Raw genomic sequence first — 22,503 nt, 5'->3', positions numbered from 1 at the left:
ACACCATCCATCCCTTAATGCAACAGGTTGAGGGAAAGGTGTCACTTGCTCACTCTTGATGGAGCCGCTGTGATGTTTATGGGGGCTCCTGCTCACGTCGGTCTGACAGGAAACGAGGCCGTTGACGTTACTGCCAAGACTGCAGTCCTCTTACCTCAGCATGCTAGTTCTTACATTCCCTCCAATTCTCTCTTGTTGCCATCTGTCAGCAGGTGGTGTCACTTTGGCATCACCACTGGTCCTCCCTTCTTGGGAACAGGCTCTGGATTATTAAGTCTCTCTGAGCAGCTTGGATGACCTCCTCTTGGCCCTCTTGCCATGAGCTAGGATGTGTATCGGGCACTGTCTTTTTAGCCATCACCATTTGATAAGTGGTGTTCCCCCCACCACTTTGTGCCCATTGCGCTCAACCTTTGATGGTCCGCCATTTCCTGACTGAATGCTCTTTTTTAACACTTAAATTTTCATGTGTTTACTGTCTGAGTTATCAACAGTTTTTAGCAAGCAACGCGTGGGCTGTCAAAAGCATTTCACTTTTTATCCGTCGTAGCAGTATGGCAAAGGGCATTTAATTTTTAGCTCAGGACCTCCATTTCTCTATGGCATGTTCTATAGAGCTGTTTCCATGTCTCCGTTTTTAGCTGTCTTCTCTTCTGTCGATTGGGATCAACATAGTGTCATTTTAACTCATCTTTTTGTCTTCGTGTTCTACACTTCTGACATGGGTGCTTATGACCCTAGTTGTTTCTGCACCCTAAAACAAAACAACTCTATCTAAATGTATGTGAAAAAGTCCCAACTCTTTTTTTACGTTTGGTACTTAAATAATCTAAAAATGAAAACTCGCCAGAGCTGAGCAATAGCATAGTGTAGACAGCTGAAATATAATTCTAGATCATAGTCCATAACATTTGTCTCCTCTCCCAATGGCATGAGGTGGTGCCCTGCCTGCAGTTTGTGGTGTCATTTGTGTAATTTAGTAGTATTAGGCACACAGAATAGGTTCTGTATTCCTTTTTAGAAGTTTCTCCTCCCTTCATCTGCTGTTACGGTCTCATTGATACAGCAAGCTTAACACATTCCATTTGGGCCGATGACTGTTGCAGTCATCGAGAATTTTTTGTGTGGAGAGAAGTGAATTGCTATCTGTTTAACAGTTCAGTTATTTTAGTAATAAATTTCAGTGTACATCTACATGGCTACTTTGCTATTCACATTTAAGTGCCTGGGAGAGGGTTCTTTGAACCACATTCAGACTATTTCTCTACTGTTCCACGCTATCAGCATGTGGGAAAAATGAACCCTTAAACCCTTCTGTATGACCTCTGATTTTTCTTACTTTATTACAATGATCTTTCCTCCCTATGTAGGTTAGTGACAGGAAAATATTTTTGAATTCAGAGGAGAAAGTTGGTGATTGAAATTTTGTGATAAGATCTCACAACAGTGAAAGATGATTTCGTTTCAGTGATTACCTCACCAACTCTTATCATATCCGAGACACTCTCTCCTATTCCATGATAATACAAAATGAGCTGCCCTTCTTTGGACTTTCTTGATGTCCTCCATATTGTTGGCTAGGATTCAGAATGGTGCTACTAATATTCAGCTGGTGCCCACAGGTGTAGGAACTAGACACTGGAAAACCTAAGAAGGAATTAGGTAGTGGGGAATGTAAAGAAGTGTTGGATAGTGGCAAGGTATGACACCCAGAAAGAAGTGTCTGGCAGTTGTCACTGGCATAGAAAACAGTTCTGCCCTTCTGGCACTCAGCAAAATTTCACCAGGAATCCAGTTTTTTAGGAGAGCAGGAAAGTTGAAGAAAATCCATTAATTATATGGGAATCGTGGGAAATGTCTTAAGTCTGCAATGATATTTTCTTCTTTTTAAAAAAAGAAGTACAAAGAGGTACAGGTACCAGTATTAAATTAGAATTGCAGTATTGATTTGGTTGGTAGACATTGCTTAGACAACCCACCATACAAATATTGAGTTTGTTCCTGTTTTGAGTTACTAACATTGCTAGTTGAACTGCTTTGTGAGCTGGTCAAAAATGGAGTATTTGTCAATTACCTGGTTATTCATAGTTCAGGCTGCCTAGTAAAGTCTTCTGTAGTGGGGAAATAAAAGGTATTTTGTTACTCAAAAACAGTAGCTATCTTCAGAGTATCACCAATTGAGTTTTGCAGTTGGGTTAATTCCATACACTTGATATTTGGTTATTAGTAAGTACGGTCAGATCATATCATTTATTGTTGATACCTAACCTGCTGTACAATAGTACTTCAGTTATAACAGGCTGCTCACATGTTTGGTTCTTATTTGTTGTGCATTAATGTGAATGAGTTTTGTTCCAGTCATTGTATTTTCAATGTTCTATGTTGCAGTGTATCCCTATATCACAAAATGCATGAAATTGTTTTGCATCCTCAGTGTTGCATAGATATGCCACTGCCTTGTGTTCAGATTTTATATTAAGAGAATAAAGTAGAAAATTTATTTAAGATTATCATCTGCAGATAAGAGGCAATGTGTCTTCAAATTGCCACTATAACCATGTGAAACCCCCAACACACACACACACACACACACACACACACACACACACACACACACACACACAAAAACCAGAACTTGCACCTTATTTTATGTGAATTCCTACTAATTTGTTTTCCCATGCATGCTGGTGGAACACCATTACTCTTCTTGGTAGACAACCTGTCTTTATTAATGTTTTAACTGTGGATAATGCCTCCAATAAAATTTACTTTTAGAAATTCTTAAGTGTGATTGTGTGAGTGTTTTCCTGTCCCTCATTTACTGAGGTACTTCTACAAGCTTCACAAATGTTACGTTTGTATGAATTGCTGGAATTTTTTCATTCTAGCTTCCTGGAAATGTTAACTATGAAAATGACATCCAGGTAGGATGATAAACATTAACAGTAATTCTTAATTGTATGAGGCTGATACTTATTAAATTTAATGCTGCTAAATAAGCTTTTGATGATTGGTTCTGGTACTTGGCAGTTGTGAGAGATGGGGACTTATTGTTAAATTTCCCTTCTAAATTTCATTACTGCATTGTTGGAGAAAGATAATTTCACTGATAGCTTGAGTAACACACACTTTAATTTCCAGTTTCTCTCTTATTCTTAGATAGCAGTGGCATGTAAAGAACTGCAGAAATTTGCATGTGTCAATGAGCTTGGTTACTGGAAGTTTTGAATTACACATGCATGAATGTGATGTTTATTTTTATGTGAATGTTGGCTATTTTGCTACTGTCCAGAAGAATAAGGAACTTATCTTTTTAGGTAGTGGCTGCTTTAAAAATTAACTCCAGTTAAATGACAAATCGATCTGTAAAATTCACTTTCTTTGACAAGAGTGATAAGTGAGAAAGGAACATGAAAGACTCTGTGGGAAATGTAATACAGTTTCCTCTGAAGGGGAAAATGCTTCACATTGGCTATGCAAGGTTTAATTTTAAACCAGAGCTGTCTTCAATCTGAAGTGTGGTATGAACCTCAGTTCTTTCCTAAGCATGATCTTATTTCAGGTGCTTGTACCCCTGCCTCCCTCTGACCAATGAGGGGACTGCATTAGATATTGGCTGTCATTGAAGGAAAACTAGTGTTCAGTATAATATATAACCCTTAACTACATTTAGTGCTGTAATTGAAGACTGTTTTTGAGAAACTAACCATTAAGATTTTGCTGATTACTGTAGTAACAAGAGTGGAGACATGTGTTTACAAACCATAAATTGGTAAATTATCTTAAATTGCCATACCACAAAGAAATTTACAAAAATAAATTGTAATTCGTAACTACCTTCAGTTTTCTAGAGAAACAAATTGTGGAGCAAGTAAATTAAACGCCTTCCCATAAGGCTGTAAGGACTCTTACGGGCATGTGCATGGTGAGTTCAGGACCAGGATGCCAGGATATTGCAACATTTCTTCCTTTCTGTGCTACAATCTCTGTTGCTGACTCTCTGACTTAATGTCCCTCTTCAGAATTGGGCAATAGACAGTGAATCCTCTATATTGTTAAAGATGAGTTAATGGAGAGCAACATCAGGTTAGCTTTCATTACAGGAGGACAACCTGTAAGAACCTCCGTGCTTGAGATAATTCGAAGAAGAAGAAGAAGAAGAAGAAGAAGAACAACTTGTGCTTCCATTATGAATTTACCTCCACTTCCTTCCAAATTTGATGGAAGTGTGTGCCATCTGAGGAAGAACACCTGACATGGAGCAAACCCTCTCCTCTCTCTCTCTCTCTCTCTCTCTCTGTGTGTGTGTGTGTGTGTGTGTGTGTGTGTGTGTGTGTGTGTGTGTGTGTAAGGGGGGGGGGGGATTTAAAGCAGCCCTTGGCTTAATGAATTATCACTAGTGAACAGTACTCAACATAATTGCCAAGCTGTCTTTCCGGGAGGGGGGTCATGATGTACCTTTATAGCTGTAGCCACCTGACAATGCAGGGATAACACTGCTGATGCATGAATTGTAAACTCCCCATGTTGCCCAAGCAGTTATTGCTCTGTTGGGATGGTGTTTATGGGTAGCCTCCAATCAGTTAGGGGCATCAGGACAGATGATCCAGAGTAAAATGGATACAACTTTCACACAGTGGCTGCCGCACTGAAATGGCAGTCTCAGCACATGCAAATAAGATTTAATGTGGAGAATTATCATGTGGCATTCCTGCCTGTATCAGCACCATGGGAAGAGATCTAGGTGAGGAGTAGTCAGCCAATTTACCCTGCACCTGGTGTGCTGGAGGAGTGATAGAGAACTATTTCTGGCTACGAAACCACTGTTCTTTTTCACACATAAAAGGTAAGTTTGTTACAGTCACAGTTATAGAAAAGACAAAGAATGACTTAAGACAAGAAAACATCACTCAGATATGTTTCAACTTTGCAAGAAACCAGGTTACATACCAGCCTGTTATTCCATGCAAATACTGATTTTGACTCGAGCTCATATTTCATTGGGCTCTGATGTTAAAATCTGACAAGGAATTGCACGCTAATTTAGAGCAGTGAGGAGCTAACTTTGTCAGATCCAGTGGGGACAAAAATATGATAAAGTACCAATATCTTTATCCTAACCTTTGAGGAACAGCCTAAAAAAAAAATTAAGAAAATGATAAAGTGATGTGGTGTTAAATTCTGCATTCCTCCACCCATAGTGAGTTAACAGAGCTCAAGGTTTGAGCATGTCCTCGAGATGTAGTACCTGTGGAAGTTTCATCCACAAAGGAATATCCTACAAGCAACCCCCTCTCCTTCCCCATGTGCCTGAAATGCATGGGACTTTTCCCCATTCATTGATCTGCTCTGCATTCAAAAAAGATACAGGAATCTAAATTGCTTTTATGGCACATCGGGGTGTTAGAAAGGTATATGATAAGACTCAAATAAGTCAAGTATCAAACCTTGTGAGAATAGGAACAAAGCATAAACCAGATTAAACTGCTACAAAAACCTCCTGCACTGGGTTAGAGTACCAGTTGGGGCACACATTTGATATTTATCAACCCCTGTAAGCAGCTAAAGGTCTGGATTTCATTGTAATATCATTCAGCTCTCCTTATATCTTTAATTTTAAAAATCCACAATATTCAGATTCACTCAATCTAATGATCGGACACCATTCTTGTAGTAGTCATGTTGGAATCTGTGACGATGTTCTCTGAAGGTCACAAGCTGCTGATAACCTTACTGAATCATTTCCATTACATTCCACATATTCCATAATGACACTGCATGTATGTAAAAAAAATGTGATTTTGTAAAATAGATGTAAATTAAGAGCAGAGCCCTGTGGCATCTCGTCAACTTTATGGCGTTACATCCCATGTGAACATCTCCCACATGTGGTGGTGGTGGTGGTGGTGGTGCCTACTCATTGGTTTGTTGTCAGTAACTGAAATTGTGAATGTGTTTTTACATTGTGATCTGTCTATTCACAATTACTATCAAAGTTGATGGATGGTGAGCTCTGTCAACACGTTGCTGCTGTGGTAGCTGACCCTTCATGAGTGGAAATCCAGTCTAGTAACACTCTTCATGCCCTTTTTCAGCAAGTTTATATTGATGTCCTTACACAAAATTACGACGACATCTTTGACTTGCCCTCTGTTCAGTCCATGGCTGTGACATGTAGTGCCATATGATGCTAATATGAATTAGCAATATTGGGTTATTAGCTGCTGGCAAACAGTGACAATGTTCTGTGTTTTTCTTCAGCCCTTTGTATACGTGCTTAACCATGGCCGAAGTACAGCAGAGCCCATTCTGTGCATGTGCTTTTGTTGTGTATTTTTAAATATTTACTTCCCATATTATGCTTTAAGTGCTCAGTTTCATATCGTGTATGCTTTTAGCGCTGTAGTTTTAACAAACAATACAAAGTTTCAACTATACATGCACATAATGAAGAAAGTTATGTTCTGTATATGAAACTCTTGTATTGAGTCCTCAAACAGTATGAACATATTGTGAGCTAACTTTTTCATTGAGTTGTTTGTAAGTGCACATGTTTAACAGAACATTTTGTCAAAGATAATGAATAGAATAGCAAATTGGTCTGTATTGAACATATACAACTTTCATTGGACTGCTAAGCAGTGCCTAGCTTGCATTCAAGAAATTAATACAAATATAGCTTGTATATGCAGTTAGAGAAATGATTACAGGTTCTGTAACAATTACCAATTGGACATGGCAATGGAACATTCTTGGGAATGGAGTTCTTGGTTAAACTTTTCCGGTCACAAGGAAGGTACAAACATTTATTTTAAACACAGAGCCTGAGGTGTTCTCAGTGTTCATGTGGTTGTTGATACAAAACAAACGTTAGTAGGCAGCCTCAGGGGGACCTGCAGCATGTTGCTTGTATATCTAAGAAATTGGGGTCTGCAGTGTGTGAACTGTATATATCCCTAACCATTTTTGGGATCAACATGGTCCTTAGTTCAAACTAAAAATACTCCCAGTGATAAGGGGTTAAAAACAATCAAAGAAATGAGACCTCAGGTAGGTAGTTTTCCCAATTAAGCTGCTCTTAGAGATGGTAACACAACACGGGTGCACTCCCACAATTGCAAAGATTGTAGAGGGGGCACAGATGGTAGAATGGGTGGTTGTTGACAACATCCATGTCACAGAGGTCAAATTCAAAAGGATGTCCACCTCCGATAACCACATAGCTCTTTGAAGTGGCCCAGCAAAATCAGTGTGAGGAATGCAGTAGCTGCCCATTGCTGTTGCAACCTCTGGTGCTGTGAACAGGAATTCGTCCAGGGTTTGTTGCAGGTGCCGATAGAGCACAAACGTTTTCCTGTCGACCCAACACAGGGTGGGCCAATGGAAAAGTGGTATATAGGGCGTCTGCATTGGCAAGTTGGGTGGTTGGTGAAAGTTGTCTTATTTATGTCCACTTAAAATGAATTGTACATCTGTAAGTGTTGTGCTGTATTTTCTGGGAGCTTAGACTTATGCCCAAAGATTAGTATTAAAGGTTGGCGTACAATTAACAGGTGGAATTTACTGGCAAAACAGGTGAAACTCCCTAGCACCATAAATTATTGTTGATGCATGCTTCACTATTTGGAAGTAGTTCAGCTGCACCGCTGTTGGTATTCCGATGGCATAGGCAACTGGTCTTTCATACCTGCCAGACAGTTTGAGATAAAACCACTGCAGTCCCCATCCAAGACTCATCTGTTGCAATCAATCACAAGCCTAGTGTGTACATTATCAGGCATTGTGCTGTTTTGAGATAATCCTTAAGGGATTGAAAAGCTTTCAAACAGGAAGCCAACCACACAAATTTGTTGCCCTTTTTGTGCTGCTTGTTAAGCGGGCGCACCATTTGCAGTGCTTGGAGTATAAACTTTTATGTGGTATGTGATTTTGTCAAGAAGAGATCGAGGTTAGTGGGTACTTGTAAATTTATTATTGCATTAAAGTGGTTGCATGTAGGTATGATAGTGTGTGCTTGCTATTTAATGCTGGGACCAAAAAACTAAACTTGCCAAGTTTACAATCTAAGCAATTTTGCAAGAGCTTTATGAAAAAGTATTAAACTTCCATGTGGTGTTCCACCTGTATTGTCCATTACAGTGATATTATCTAAATAGTTAATGCAGTGTAGAGCACCATGAATAAAATGTACTAAGTATTTTTGGAATTAACTGAGGTGGTAAACAATTTTGCTGGTATGAGCATAATGCTGTATTTAAGACTAGTTCAGAGTCACTATTACAAGCTGTAGATAAACATCTTTTGAATCAATTTTTAGTAATATTAGCCTCTGGCTGATTTAGTTAACAAATCCTTTGGGTGAGACATAGTATAGAAATCAGTGTTTGACTGACCAAGCATTGATAGTTGCTTTGAAATAATCACAGATGTGTAGAAACCTGTTAAGTTTTTAACGACAACTATAGGTGTTGCCAGTTGTCTGGTTTAAACTGGCAAAATGATACCTTGTCCATGAAGCTGTGCAAGCTTGGCCTGGAGAGTGCCTTAACAGCAAATGGTAGTTGGTAAGCATGACAGAATTGGGGTACCACTAAAGGTTTCATACATATGACCAATAAAATTATTTGCAGTACTTAGTGATGGTTCAAAAGTTTCTATGTATGTGTTGCCAAGAGAGAAAGTAGATCAGATGATTACACTCTGACACTAATTTACATGACCCATTATTTTGAAAGCAAATTTTGTAAAGGCATCTGAGCCGAAACTGCTAACAGAATTAGGCATCATCACTACTAAGTATGTTAGTGTGTGTGTGTGTGTGTGTGTGTGTGTGTGTGTGTGTGTGTGTGTGTGTAAGTTTTGGAGGGGGAGAGAGGCTCAAATACAGTATTCAGGTTCAGATGTGCAGAGATGAAAAGGCTTCGTCAGGATAGAGAAATGTGAAGAGCTGCTCAAACCAGTCTTTGGACTGAAGCTTAGTGGTATTGAACAGCTGTTAAGATATGCAGTATAGCAAAACCATCCAGGATCTTAGTACATGAAGGCCTTTGTAGGCTTAGAAGTGAAATGCGTTAAGATCATAATTAAGAGGGAAACAGATTGCCACTCTGGCTGATTAAAATGCAGAATATAATTTTAAAGACTACTAAACACAAATAGTGTACCTTTCATAAGGTTTTTAATTTTTTCTCTGAAATTTAAATGAAGATGAGAATCTTGTTCATATAACATTGGGTCCTAACTAGGGAGAGTTCTCTCAGCTGCTCCCCAACTCTTCTGCACCTATTTTAAAGTCAGTGTCCCCTAATCATGTATAACATTTATGATGGAGAAGTTTACACTGTCCAAAAGGCACTTTGGGATTAAAAGTGACCTTGGTAGGAAATTTCTCATGTGCTCACTTTGTGCCCTCCAGTATTAAAAATGTGACAGTAAGAACTATTGAAACCCAAGGAAAAAAAGTTATTTCTGTTGGGTGATGGAGCATAAGGAAAGAAGGGGGAATGATAGTGGATGTACCAGCCGAACATGCATTTATATATAGCACAGAGCAATTTGATCCTTTCTCACTAAATGTTCTTAGCCAGCTGGCAGTCAGTACAGTAGAAAAAAAGTGATTAGAAGTGATGAACAAGCTGTGGCCAATGAAGCCCAGCTTTTGACTAAGGTGCACAGTCTCTAACCACATACATAGACGTAAATGTCACTCATCACTCAGAATAGAATATTGGCCTATGATCCACACTACCTTTTTAGACTAGAGGACCCATCAGCACCCAGTCATGCAATATAATCCAAATTTTAACTAGATGCCTATTGTTTGCTAATTTGCCAACATTTTAAATTGCTGACTATGCAATTAGTGGTGTCTGGTCTCCTACCTAAGCATTTTTGATGTATAAAACTGACTGGCTCAGTTTTCCTCCTTAAAATGACCGACCAGCCTCATTAAAGTACTATTTTATTTTTCATCTATTCTGAACTTTACTTAGCATGTTTGAACACACAGTCAAAAATAGTTAACACTAAGATTTTAAATACTGATCATTTATCTAGTTCTGTGAACAACCAGGCATATAGGCTTGTTTGAATTTTAAAGAACAATAAAAAAAATTGTGGCAGGCCAGACTTTCCAATCTCGTGGAGGTAGGCAATTTTCATCAGTCATCTCTCAAACTTGTGGATGACTGAACATGTCCTAATAGTTACTGAAGCATCAATGCAAGGAGTTAAGGAAGGACCTTAGAAAGGTCGGCAGTTGCCCAGTTGAGACCCTAGTGAAAAGAAAGCTCCCTGGCTACTGTTGATAGTTATTCTAATATCAGCCTATCAACAGTCATATGATGTTACTGAAGAAGGCAATATAAAACACATTTTGCAAAGAAGGTATTGATAGTTGCTTTGAAATAATCACAGATGTGTAGAAACCTGTTAAGTTTTTAACGAAAACTATAGGTGTTGCCAGTTGTCTGGTTTAAACTGGCAAAATGATACCTTGTCCATGAAGCTGTGCAAGCGTATAGTTTGTTCTGCTGAAAAATGGTGGAATACTACACAGAGGAACAAAATCCTCAGACAGTTCTATGAGTGGAGTTCTTTCTAACCCATTGCTTTCTTCAGTGCACAGTTGATGTTCTGACTACTCAATGAGGTTTTTTCCCACCATACACATTGCTTTTACTTTACTTGTTCAGCAAATGAGGGGTGTACTTTAATTATTAAAGATTTTAGATTTCTCTCATATTTGTTTCATAACTGTAGTCCTTCACACGATTATGGGATACAAAGAAAACCTTCCTCTGGACACTGGAAGTCTCGAAGTTCCTAATCACAGGCTCTGGGAAATAGACAGTATGTCTCATCATATATTACAACACTTTTATGTAATCACAACTAGGTCATGGATAGAGTGTATGGCTCAGTGAGACTTACTAATCCCAAGAGCATTAACACTATCTGCCATTTGGAAATTATTGACAACAGATGCCTGTAAACTCTGTTTAAAATCGTAAATGTTTGCAGCTGATACCTAATAGTTACGCGCAGTCTTTAAGGCATTGTATCAGCTGAAAGGAATTCATGCTGTGAAATTCCTAATCTGATCAGATTCCTTCAGTGTCCTGTACACACTTAGTAAGTCCAGACAATCTGGAATTTCCTTTTCCATTTTTCTGTTGAAGTTAGTTAAATTTTTGATATCATTTGCATAATTTCTTTCAAAATTATGTGGAAGGAATGAGTTTACAAATGTTTGTGTGCCTGCATGTGACCATATCTGGGATACTAAGTAGTATAGTGGATTAAATCAAATAAAATGAACATACTAATCTTTGTAACTAATGTTAAAAGTGAAACACACATTTAACAACAAAGGAAAAACCTTTTTTTACTATAATTCATAAGATACCAGAATTTAATTATTCATCTATGGAATAGGAAGCCTGCAGAAAAAATGGTTTCAGATGGATTTAAAGTAAGCAAAGTTTTTTATGACCTCATATTGAATTCCTTTCTGAGCCAGTGACAACTTAAGTAATGGATACCAAAGGTCTTTTTTTTTCTAATGTTGTAGCTGTTGACATAATTATTCTTCTGAATTTATGATGAATTATTTAACAAATTTAAATATACAGTGTGAAGGCAGTTTGTTTGAATGTGTAAGTTTTTTCAAGATGCTTGTACTAGATGACTGGGTGACCACCACATAGTATTTTTGCAGCTCACTTCTGTCCAATTGGTACGTTGTTCCTGAGCGGTGAGTTACTGCAGAAAATTATAACAAGAGACATAGTGGAATTATATTTTGAAACTAGCAAAGTAATTGTGTGAAGAACAAAAGTCGCTGAACTTAGCTGCTTCACTATCTCTTGTTCACGTGTCTCTTCCCCCCTCCCCCACAGATAATACTGTTTAACGTGCTGTTAAACTTAAAACTTATCAAATATATCAGATATAAAAGTACTGAAATTTATTTACTTAGGCTAAAATGAATGTTTACATATCATTTTACAGACATTGTGTAAATACCTATCACATATGTTGGTGAGTGTGACATGATGTTAATCATACTTTCTTTTTGCAGCCTATGCCTACACAATATGAAACGGCAATGGTAATGTTAATAACACAGTGCTCTTTGTAGAAGTGATTTGGTTATTGCATGGTCCATGCCATTTACTTAGTGCCACAAATATATATACTATTATGGGATAAAGTATTGTTAGCAACTGCAGTTATGTTTGCAGAATACGTTATTCAGCTGTAATCTACCATCAAATTGCCCTTACAGATTTCAGTTCTTAGTATTCATGATCATCTCAGTATACTTAATATAGCATTTATATTTGTTTGTTTTGCAATGGTGAATGTTTCCCTTTGATGATACCTATGATTTGTTGTATAATGACTGTTACATGTTTGCTTTCAGCATGGACATAGTTTTAAAATATTTTGTATGTATACCAAGATCCAGTATATTACAGGAGAGGCAATTCATTCATCTTGTCATACTTAGAGCTACTACTGCTGCTAATAGCTTCATAAAGAGGGTTGGGATTTTTGTGTGTGGGTGTATGGGTGGGTGGTCTCTCTCTAAAGTTTTATGATCAATTAAATTTTGTTACGTGAACAGTGACACATGGTAGTAGGTAATAAGTTCTGTGTAACTTGGGTAGCTGAAACAGAACACAGTGTAGCTGTGGAAATGAATGTTATGAAGATGAAAAAATTGCCTCAAGGAAAAACCTCCGTTTTATTGATTAGAATCCCCCTTACCTCATTCCCCCTCTCCCAACCTCCTCCTCCTCCTCCTCCTCCTCCTCCTCACCTCACTTTCTTTTACTTCCTTATTGTGTTCTAATGTCATCAGCAAATACACTCTAAACTGGGTGATGCATACATAAAGCTTTGAATTCAGCTGTAGCAGGTGAAGATAAATGTTGTTGCATGGTAAATGTAGGCTTTGTTATATGTGCAGATCATGATTTTTATAGATGTTGATCTAGTAAACAGTTAGTGATTAGGTTTAATTCTGCATGTATGGAGGATGATGTGACTTATAGCTGTATTCTGTGCTTGACCTAGAGAATGAAATCAGGTGCATTACTGTAAACAAATGTTAGCTTTCACAATGGAGCTTACTGCTTCAAAGCTGAGAGAAATATCTGCCTTGTCTTTCACCTGAATGTCGAGAAAAAGATATTAACTTGGTCTCCAAATACTTCAAAGAACTCAATGTAACTTTAGAGCAAAATATTAGTCACTGTTCTCTTTAGCAATTTGTTTCTTAATCTGAAAGATAACTTACATTGATTTCCATTCTGTTTACAAGTACATAATACTGACCAACTGATAAGGTTTCTAAATTCTCTATGGGTGTATTTGTTGCTGAGTTCTGAAAGTCCAATCTTTTTTTGTATTGTTACTATTACATGTAAAATAGTTTGAATTGTTAATCACCTGATTGAGGCTTCAGGAACAATGGCTCTTATGTTTAAATGTTGTCATTTTCACTCGTCTTGTACCATTTTGTTTCCTGTAGTGGATGGTAGGAGGGAACATGCAGATTTATTACAGGTCATTACAGTGTCAAATTTGTTTCATCTTTTAATAAAGCTGCTGCAGAAATTACATTGACAAACACAAAAGAACAACATTTCTCTCTTGGTAAAAGATGATTAACCATAATGTAATTTTTCTCTTGGACATAAATTCATGTATCAAAAGGGTAATGTTTGCAGTGTGTGTATGAAGCTCCTATAGAGCTTGTTGCTAGAATGGGATTGGTTAAAGGATGTTAATAGAATGCTCGGTTTACAAGAACCGTATTGGAAAAGGTAGGGAAACCTTAGGTAATGCACTACAGCAGCTACATGCAGTTTGCAGCACCATGGAATTCTAAAAGCTGTAATGTTTTACAAATTCAGACATTATTCATCTATTGTGATATCATGGTTGGAAACTCTTCAAGCATGCAGTATTTCCAACTTTCAGGAGACTGGAGCTGCTGTTAAAAAAAAAATAAACCAGTGAGATAACTGAAGTGCACATAGTCCATAAAATATCAAGGCTGTCATCTGTGTTAAGAAATTCTGGCGTCTATTTCTTGACTGCACATCTGTAGCCGCATTTTCTAGAGGAGTGTTGGATGAGCCCAGTGGTCCAGTTACATTTATCATGATAATTGAGTAGTAATATTATTATTACTTGGAAGTTAATAACTTCAGCAGACTTCATGAATGACTGTACTGCCAATTGCAAGTTAGTGCTGTGGAGTGAATTTCGATTGCACAGCATGGTAGCACCTTACCTTCGCCTATCGCCTATATGAAGAGTGAATAAGTTTGATTGTGCAATGTTCTTTCTTCCACAATTTCAAAAGAAAAGTTAATAAATTACATCTTTGAAACTTTTTACTTGACACTCTTGACTGGACACAATTTGGGATTCAAGGTTGCTACTTTTGCTTACATTTATTTTCCTTTTATTTGTGAGATCTACTGTAAAGATGGTATATGCAGGACTGAATTTTATTCTTGTGGTCTACCGTTAGGACTTCATCTTGTGCACTGGTAAATTTAAAACAATGTATTAGACTAAATATGTCGTGTATCGGATGAAATGCTGCAGCAATCAGTGGGGAAATAAACTATATATGAGAATAATGTAAAAATGAAGGGCAACATGAGGTACAGTATTTAATTTTTTAATATTGGTAATTGTGTAATTTATTCTTAAAGGGAAAAGTTGTAAGATTTTTTGTGGCAGTGAAATGTAAGTTGAATACCTTATACCTTGTTTTCAACATTTTCTATTTACCATATTAGAAATTGATCTTAGTTTATCAGTTTCTCTCTTCATTAAATAAAAAGAGACAAATGAGAACATGATACTTGATAGGACACTAGTGCAAGGTTAAGATTTGAACTTTCAATGTTGTTCGTGAGTAATGTTTGTTCAAGTATATCCCCTTTACACATGTTAAATAATGGAATGAGTAAAATCAACAATTCATCATGTAGTGGAGTGGTTGACACACACACACACACACACACACACACACACACACACACACACACACAAGAAAGATTCAAAATGTCGCTAAGCTTCTGGACTTTGTCCTTTTGAGCTAACTAGTACACAAGAGACACACAAGGTGCACTGCTAGTACAATGTAATTAGGCAGGATGTGTGGCCGAGTGACTAAAACTATGGACTAGTTATCAGGAGATACAGGAAATCTCAAACTAACAAATACACTCCTGGAAATGGAAAAAAGAACACAGACACCGGTGTCAGACCCACCATACTTGCTCCGGACACTGCGAGAGGGCTGTACAAGCAATGATCACACGCACGGCACAGCGGACACACCAGGAACCGCGGTGTTGGCCGTCGAATGGCGCTAGCTGCGCAGCATTTGTGCACCGCCGCCGTCAGTGTCAGCCAGTTTGCCGTGGCATACGGAGCTCCATCGCAGTCTTTAACACTGGTAGCAGGCAGCGACAGCGTGGACGTGAACCGTATGTGCAGTTGACGGACTTTGAGCGAGGGCGTATAGTGGGCATGCGGGAGGCCGGGTGGACGTACCGCCGAATTGCTCAACACGTGGGGCGTGAGGTCTCCACAGTACATCGATGTTGTCGCCAGTGGTCGGTGGAAGGTGCACGTGCCCGTCGACCTGGGACGGGACCGCAGCGACGCACGGATGCACGACAAGACCGTAGGATCCTACGCAGTGCCGTAGGGGACCGCACCGCCACTTCCCAGCAAATTAGGGACACTGTTGCTCCTGGGGTATCGGCGAGGACCATTCGCAACCGTCTCCATGAAGCTGGGCTACGGTCCCGCACACCGTTAGGCCGTCTTCCGCTCACGCCCCAACATCATGCAGCCCGCCTCCAGTGGTGTCGCGACAGGCGTGAATGGAGGGACGAATGGAGACGTGTCGTCTTCAGCGATGAGTTGCTTCTGCCTTGGTGCCAATGATGGTCGTATGCGTGTTTGGCGCCGTGCAGGTGAGCGCCACAATCAGGACTGCATACGACCGAGGCACACAGGGCCAACACCCGGCATCATGGTGTGGGGAGCGATCTCCTACACTGGCCGTACACCACTGGTGATCGTCGAGGGGACACTGAATAGTGCACGGTACATCCAAACCGTCATCGAACCCATCGTTCTACCATTCCTAGACCGGCAAGGGAACTTGCTGTTCCAACAGGACAATGCATGTCCGCATGTATCCCGTGCCACCCAACGTGCTCTAGAAGGTGTAAGTCAACTACCCTGGCCAGCAAGATCTCCGGATCTGTCCCCCATTGAGCATGTTTGGGACTGGATGAAGCGTCGTCTCACGCGGTCTGCACGTCCAGCACGAACGCTGGTCCAACTGAGGCGCCAGGTGGAAATGGCATGGCAAGCCGTTCCACAGGACTACATCCAGCATCTCTACGATCGCCTCGATGGGAGAATAGCAGCCTGCATTGCTGCGAAAGGTGGATATACACTGTACTAGTGCCGACATTGTGCATGCTCTGTTGCCTGTGTCTATGTGCCTGTGGTTCTGTCAGTGTGATCATGTGATGTATCTGACCCCAGGAATGTGTCAATAAAGTTTCTCCTTCCTGGGACAATGAATTCATGGTGTTCTTATTTCAATTTCCAGGAGTGTATAATGTAACCTTTGGTTTCCTAAAGAATTTAAAGTGAATACTGAAATTGTTTAACAGCCTGTGCCTGCTTTCTTGCTGCTCTGGTCATGAAATACAGCAACATTTTTCTTTATTATACATATAATTTATGACCATATTATCTTATTGTCTTTTCAGAAGAGCAGAATTTCTTGTATTTTGATAAGTAGTCACAAAATTGACTCATGCTGTCCAACTTATCTGTTAACAGATCGTGCACGTTTGTATACGGTCTCATTGTACATCATGGTTCTTACTGTTGCACTTATAAATTTGTGAACAACCTGTTTATTATGGGGGTGCTCTTCTCCTAGCAATAGTAGGTGAAGGCGAGGAGAGAAAGGTGAGCATGAAGAGGATAAGAGGAGAGAAGGGTTGAAAATGGGGGAGAGGGAGAAACATGCATACTATTTTCTAGCAATAGTATGCGTGCGCATGCTTGCACGTACTATTGCTAGGAAAAGAGCTAGTTCTCAAAAGCTAGTGGGAATGCTGTTTTGTGGTTTTCTTTGCCTCACGCATCAATCTGCTGTAGATCAGCTGGTTGCCTTTCCTTAAACTTGTGTGTTCAGTAAATTAGTTGTACCAGTAAATCTTGTCTTCGAAAGAAAAGAAAGTGATTCAGAAATGCTTTACACATATATTAACATTAAAAATGGGAAAGGCCACTTACAAAGAACCTTACCTTCTGTGGACAGTGTTCTTACCAAATGAGCTATCCAACATAGTTTTAAACTGTTGGAAGCTTCAAATAGCATGTACTCTGCTGTAGAGTGGAAGATTCATTCTAAAAATAGAATGTAGTTAAGGTTTCTTTCTTTTGTGATTCATAGTGGAGAAACAGATGAGATATCTCTAATGCATAGTATCACAAAAACTGAATGTCGTGCGGTGGTGAGGCACTGGACTTGCATTTTGGATGATGATGGTTCAAATCCTGTTCTGATCACCTGAATTCAGGTTTTCTGTGATTTCTCAAAAGTGGTTAAGACAATTTCTGGGATGTTTCCTTTTATAGGCCACTTCTGATTACCTCCTGCAATCCTGGTGCATGCTCTCTAATGGCCTAATATATAACAAATGTGTGTGTTTATTAGTTTTATGTAATAATGATGCTTATGAAAATTTCTTTTTCATCATGTGAATTAAAATTCTACATAAACGGTGCATTGTGCATGTAAACCATTGCGTAAGAAAATTTTTGTTATTTTGTGGTATATTAACTGACGATGGTAAAACCTGTTTGCAAGCAGCCGCCTGGACTAGGGGCCCCTGGAGTACCATATGAGGTATTTTTTCTTCTCCTTCTTTTGCTCTATAATTAGCAATTATAGAACCATTTTTGTCACTATTTGTTCAGTCCTAACATTGTTTGCAAGTTCTCAAACTTCCATTGTACAGTGACTACACTATTATGCCATTAGCACCACATGCCTGTGATTGCTATATCTAATTGTTACATAATTTTCTAATTTTATGTGATGACCATTTAAAGCATAACTAAAAAATCATAAATTTTATTGATGTTAAAATAATTGTTTTAGGGTGTGAAGACTGGCATGAACACAAGTGTGTTCAAGGAACCAAGAGGAGTTATGCGCATATTGCAGTTTGTAAGTATATTTAAGTAATTACCATAAACATTTTATTGATAAGACTGCGGCTCACAGTGATCACATAATTCAGTATTAAACTCTTAATTAGATGTGGCATCATTCGCATTATGCATGCAGTGTAGTGGCATGTTTATTTGTTTCACACTGTAATGTGATAAATTGCTTCCAAAGGGCTTGCCATCTGTTTCCCTCTTGATGGTATACTCCATTAAGGTCTAGTTAAAGAGTGTAGTTGACAAGACATTCTTGCTACCCACAATCAGTTTAGATCTGTGCAGTTACAGTGCCATATAGAGTTATTGTGTTTCTGTATAAACTTCAGGCTATACACTCGACCTCCTCCAAAGACAGCCCATTCCTAGAGGTTTGGTGTGTAATAGGTTCCAACTTTAGGCCTGATCAAAATTCACTCAAAGACAAAAAATCTCACCACAAAGGAGTTATCCAAATAGGTCACAAATTGATATTCATACAAGTATCAATAGAAAATGAAAATTGTAAATTTTGGCAGCCAATAGATGAAGGTCTTAATGCTGCAGCTCAATTTCACCATGCAGCTAGCAAGGATAGTAAAGAGGGAATATGTCAATACCAGGGCATAGTCGTCATTAGTTTCATTCCATGTACTCAGTTGGATATTAACTATGCCTCGCAGTCAGGTATGTAAACAGTATCTGCAGATGTCAGCGTTTGAGAGGGGACAGGTTGTTGGGCTCAAAGAAGCCAGTTGGAGTAATAGGCGAATCGATAGACATTTAAGTAGAGCGATGCCACTGTTCAAAAGTGTGAGCAGAAATGGGTGAACCCTGGCTGAACACGGCATCAAGAAGGAAGCAGTTCACCTAGAGATATGAATTATTATCAGAGATCTGATGTGCAAATGGTGCTTGTCACCACGAAGACCATTAATAGGCAGCTCACAGAAAGGGGTGTGGGGGGGAGGGGGAAGGCTGTTACACTCAGGTGCCATGTGCGCCGACAGTCATTGACCATTGTACATCAACAAGCCCATTTGCAGTGGAGTCTGACACATTTGGCCTAGAAGCTCATTGACTCTAGTGGAATTGTTGTCAGTGATGAATCCTGCTTCAAATTTCGCCCCAGTGAGAAGTGAAGACTTGTCTAAAGACACCTCGGACAGCAGAGGGATACCACCGGACTGTCATCTGCCATATGGTCCAGCAGCCAGGAGTGATGGCCTGGAGTGCAATTTCATTTCATAGCTGGGCCTCTTTGACTGTCAACCACAGCATCCTTACAGTGCAGTGGTACATCAACAATACGCTAAACACTATTTTGTTGCCCTTCATGGTAAGCCATTTTAGACTCTCCTTTCAGCAAGGTAATGCCTGTCCACACATGGTGAGAGTTCCTACTGCTTGTCTTAGTGCTTGCCAATCCCTACCTTGGCCAGCAAGTTTGCCAGGGGAAGTCGACGTACTAAAATCTGTGTTAATACAATACTGATCATCAGTCAGACTCCTGGCAGGTGTTGTCTGAACCTTCTGCATGCAAATCCTGTAATTTGAAATTATTATAACTGTATGTGAACCAGATGGTGAATATTTAACTAAATTGCCACATAAATCACGAGTTGGGCATTGCAGTTCCTCTGGCTCTGTCAGTTATGTTGTAAATAGATATTGGCAGTTGCTTGCTGCATTCAGATGAAGTTTGTTGTAGAGCTGTTCTTTTGTATGTAGTATTACACAAAACTAATGTGATGATATACAGTTATTTTTTTTATACCCATCAAAAAAGTAACAAAAAAATTTGAGTTTTTGCTCTAATCTAAAGAAATCATGAACTGAGATCTAATGCTTAACTTCCCCCCCCCCCCCCCCCACATATTTTGTAAATTATGAGGTCATGGTAAGATTAAGATCTAATAGCACAGCTTAAATTGCTGCGAATGAGTTGGTCATCATTAAAAGATCCTCACAGATATTTAGGTGTTTGATCTGAATATGTTGAAATTTCTGGGGTTCTGTTTACTATGTGGATGTGAGAATGTAACACTATTTCTTTGTCTCTCGCATACAAACATCTCAGATGCCTGCCACACACACCTTGGCTATGCAGAACAAATAGCTACCCCCCCCCCTCCCCCACCCAGTTTCGTTCCCATCATACATCACAGCAAGTGTTAACAGTGCTGTGCACTTCTGGCCCCTATATTGATTTTTAAATTCTCCTGCAGAAATGCATGCTACTGTTGAGTATTTGTCCAATTTTACAGTTATTGTGACTAAGGCTACAAAGATATTCAGGCAGCAGTTTAAACTTGATGTTCAGCACAGTTGGCAGCATGATGGAATTTGCTGTATGCTCACCATTCCCTTACCCACATTCATCCTAATTTTCAACCAAACTGATGTCACTGTTGCCCATCCAACCCTTCAGAATTCCTCAAAATAAATCTGCATGTGACTTCAATCACCAGAGCTGAATCTGCTGCACAATGTAAAAACCTTGGCCTCAGCAGTAGTAGTTTAATATGAGAGTGTAAGAGGATCCTGTATTTTTATAATGATTAAGTTTGGAAAAACCTCATCTTGTAATTGGGTAAATGTGGTATATACCAGCCATCCCAGTCCTCCATTGTTACTAATAAAATGCTTCCCCCCCCCCCTTTTTTTTGTTTTAACTATGAACTTAGAACTCTGTGTTAAACACCTACTGCTAGCAGTATTGTGTATCAACCCGTTTCCCAAGGAAAATTTTCATGTGCCTTACAGGTTAGAGTATTAGAAGAGATATAGGACATGGTCATTGTTCTTTGCAATAACCACATTTGGTGAATTCTAAATTGTGTATGTTTTATTATTTACATGTATTACTTGTCAGGTTAATGAAATGAACCTGGAGTGTTCTTATGGGATAATACATGACTTATATCACATACAAAATTTAAAATAGCATTAAGAGTACAATCATTACTTATGAATTTTTATTGTGTTGCCACCCAGATGATAGCTCCATAAAAATTGTACATGAGATATAACAGTGTTGTGGGAACAATGACCATTACTAATCTAATAAATTGTAGAATGCAGATTTACTGCCAGCTTAAGGCAGTATTACAGGAACACAAGGAATTTGCTTCAAATTTAGTCTCATTAGATGAATTTAATTAACACTGGTGGACAACCATAGCAATTGAAGCATATCTTACCCTAAGTACAGTGGACTGCCACAGCAGTTGTACACAAGTTCATAAATCTTACATCTCTATTGTACTTCACTGCTGTAAGTGTAGTGAGCATTATCACCTAAGTGTGATGGACATCAGTGTCAATTTGATGGTAGCACTACCAGCAGATACTAAACATGCACTAGCACTTAAAGATCAGCATATTGATTTTGATTATTTTGCAGATACCTTCAGATGCTCCATCTTCACAAATGACTGTGATGTATTATTCCAGTAACTGCAGTCTCCTTTTTTCCGTGTTAACGCTCTTAATTTGTCAGTAAAGGAATGTAGAAAGATAAACATATGATACAGGTGTTGTTGAAAAGTCATCCTGAAGAGTCATTATGTTAATTAATAGTGGCATTCAGAAGAAAATTAATCTTCAGAAATGTCATGAAATGAATGATACCTCTGATGTTTTTTCATGAAACAGTTATACATTCTTGAAACTCTTAAATTTGTTTACCTTAAGACTTCTTTGTGCGTGCAGCAAGCTTGTCTCAAAACTGTTGCCCATGCAGATGATCCTTCAATAATTGAAGTAGAAATCCATTGCAGCTGCATTGAGACTGTGTGGAGCCTGTATGTCGACAGTCCACCCTTAAGTGGCCAGTTTTATGAATTGTCTTGTGTGCAGAAAGCAGTCTTCTTTCGTTGTGATGCAATATAATGTTCCTTGTTTTTAACTCTGACGTCATTGTTAATTAGATCTGTTGTGGCTTTTGAAAGGTTGAACAGTTCTGTTCTTGGATGTTACAGTCACCATGTATAAATCTAACAAGGGAAAAATACCCATTGCACCCTCCTCAGATTTAATGATATGACCCAGTGGATAGCATGTCAAAAATGGAACACAGATCAAATATGAAAACAGGAAGGTGTACTGAACCATGAAGAAAAAAGCAAAATAGAAAGAGTATGTGGTCAAAGCCTAACAACTGCAACATCGAGGGAAGTGAAATAGCCACTGTGTCATGGATAAGTGGTCACAGTATTGACT

At 38.9% G+C, this 22,503-nt stretch overlaps 1 protein-coding gene across 4 annotated transcripts in view; it reads left to right on the top strand.

Annotated features, from left to right (window-relative positions):
* LOC126248592 (synaptoporin-like) overlaps nt 1-22,503 on the top strand; it is an 89,872-nt gene that overhangs the window by 27,252 nt on the left and 40,117 nt on the right. The window contains exons 1-3 of one of the 4 annotated variants that reach the window (XM_049949713.1): nt 12,100-12,112; nt 17,945-17,980; nt 18,236-18,304. In XM_049949713.1, coding sequence (XP_049805670.1) covers nt 12,110-12,112; nt 17,945-17,980; nt 18,236-18,304 — 108 coding nt within the window. In that variant the 5' untranslated portion in view covers nt 12,100-12,109. Of the gene's footprint in view, nt 1-3,317; nt 3,522-12,099; nt 12,113-17,944; nt 17,981-18,235; nt 18,305-22,503 lie in introns of those variants that run through there. The other 3 variants (XM_049949715.1, XM_049949712.1, XM_049949714.1) reach the window with 3 other exon arrangements.

The sequence above is a fragment of the Schistocerca nitens genome, chromosome 3, assembly GCF_023898315.1.
Source record: "Schistocerca nitens isolate TAMUIC-IGC-003100 chromosome 3, iqSchNite1.1, whole genome shotgun sequence".
In the NCBI taxonomy this organism is placed as follows: Eukaryota; Metazoa; Arthropoda; class Insecta; order Orthoptera; family Acrididae; genus Schistocerca; species Schistocerca nitens.
Note: the sequence above shows the minus strand (reverse complement) of the source record. Positions and strands in the feature narration are given on the sequence as shown.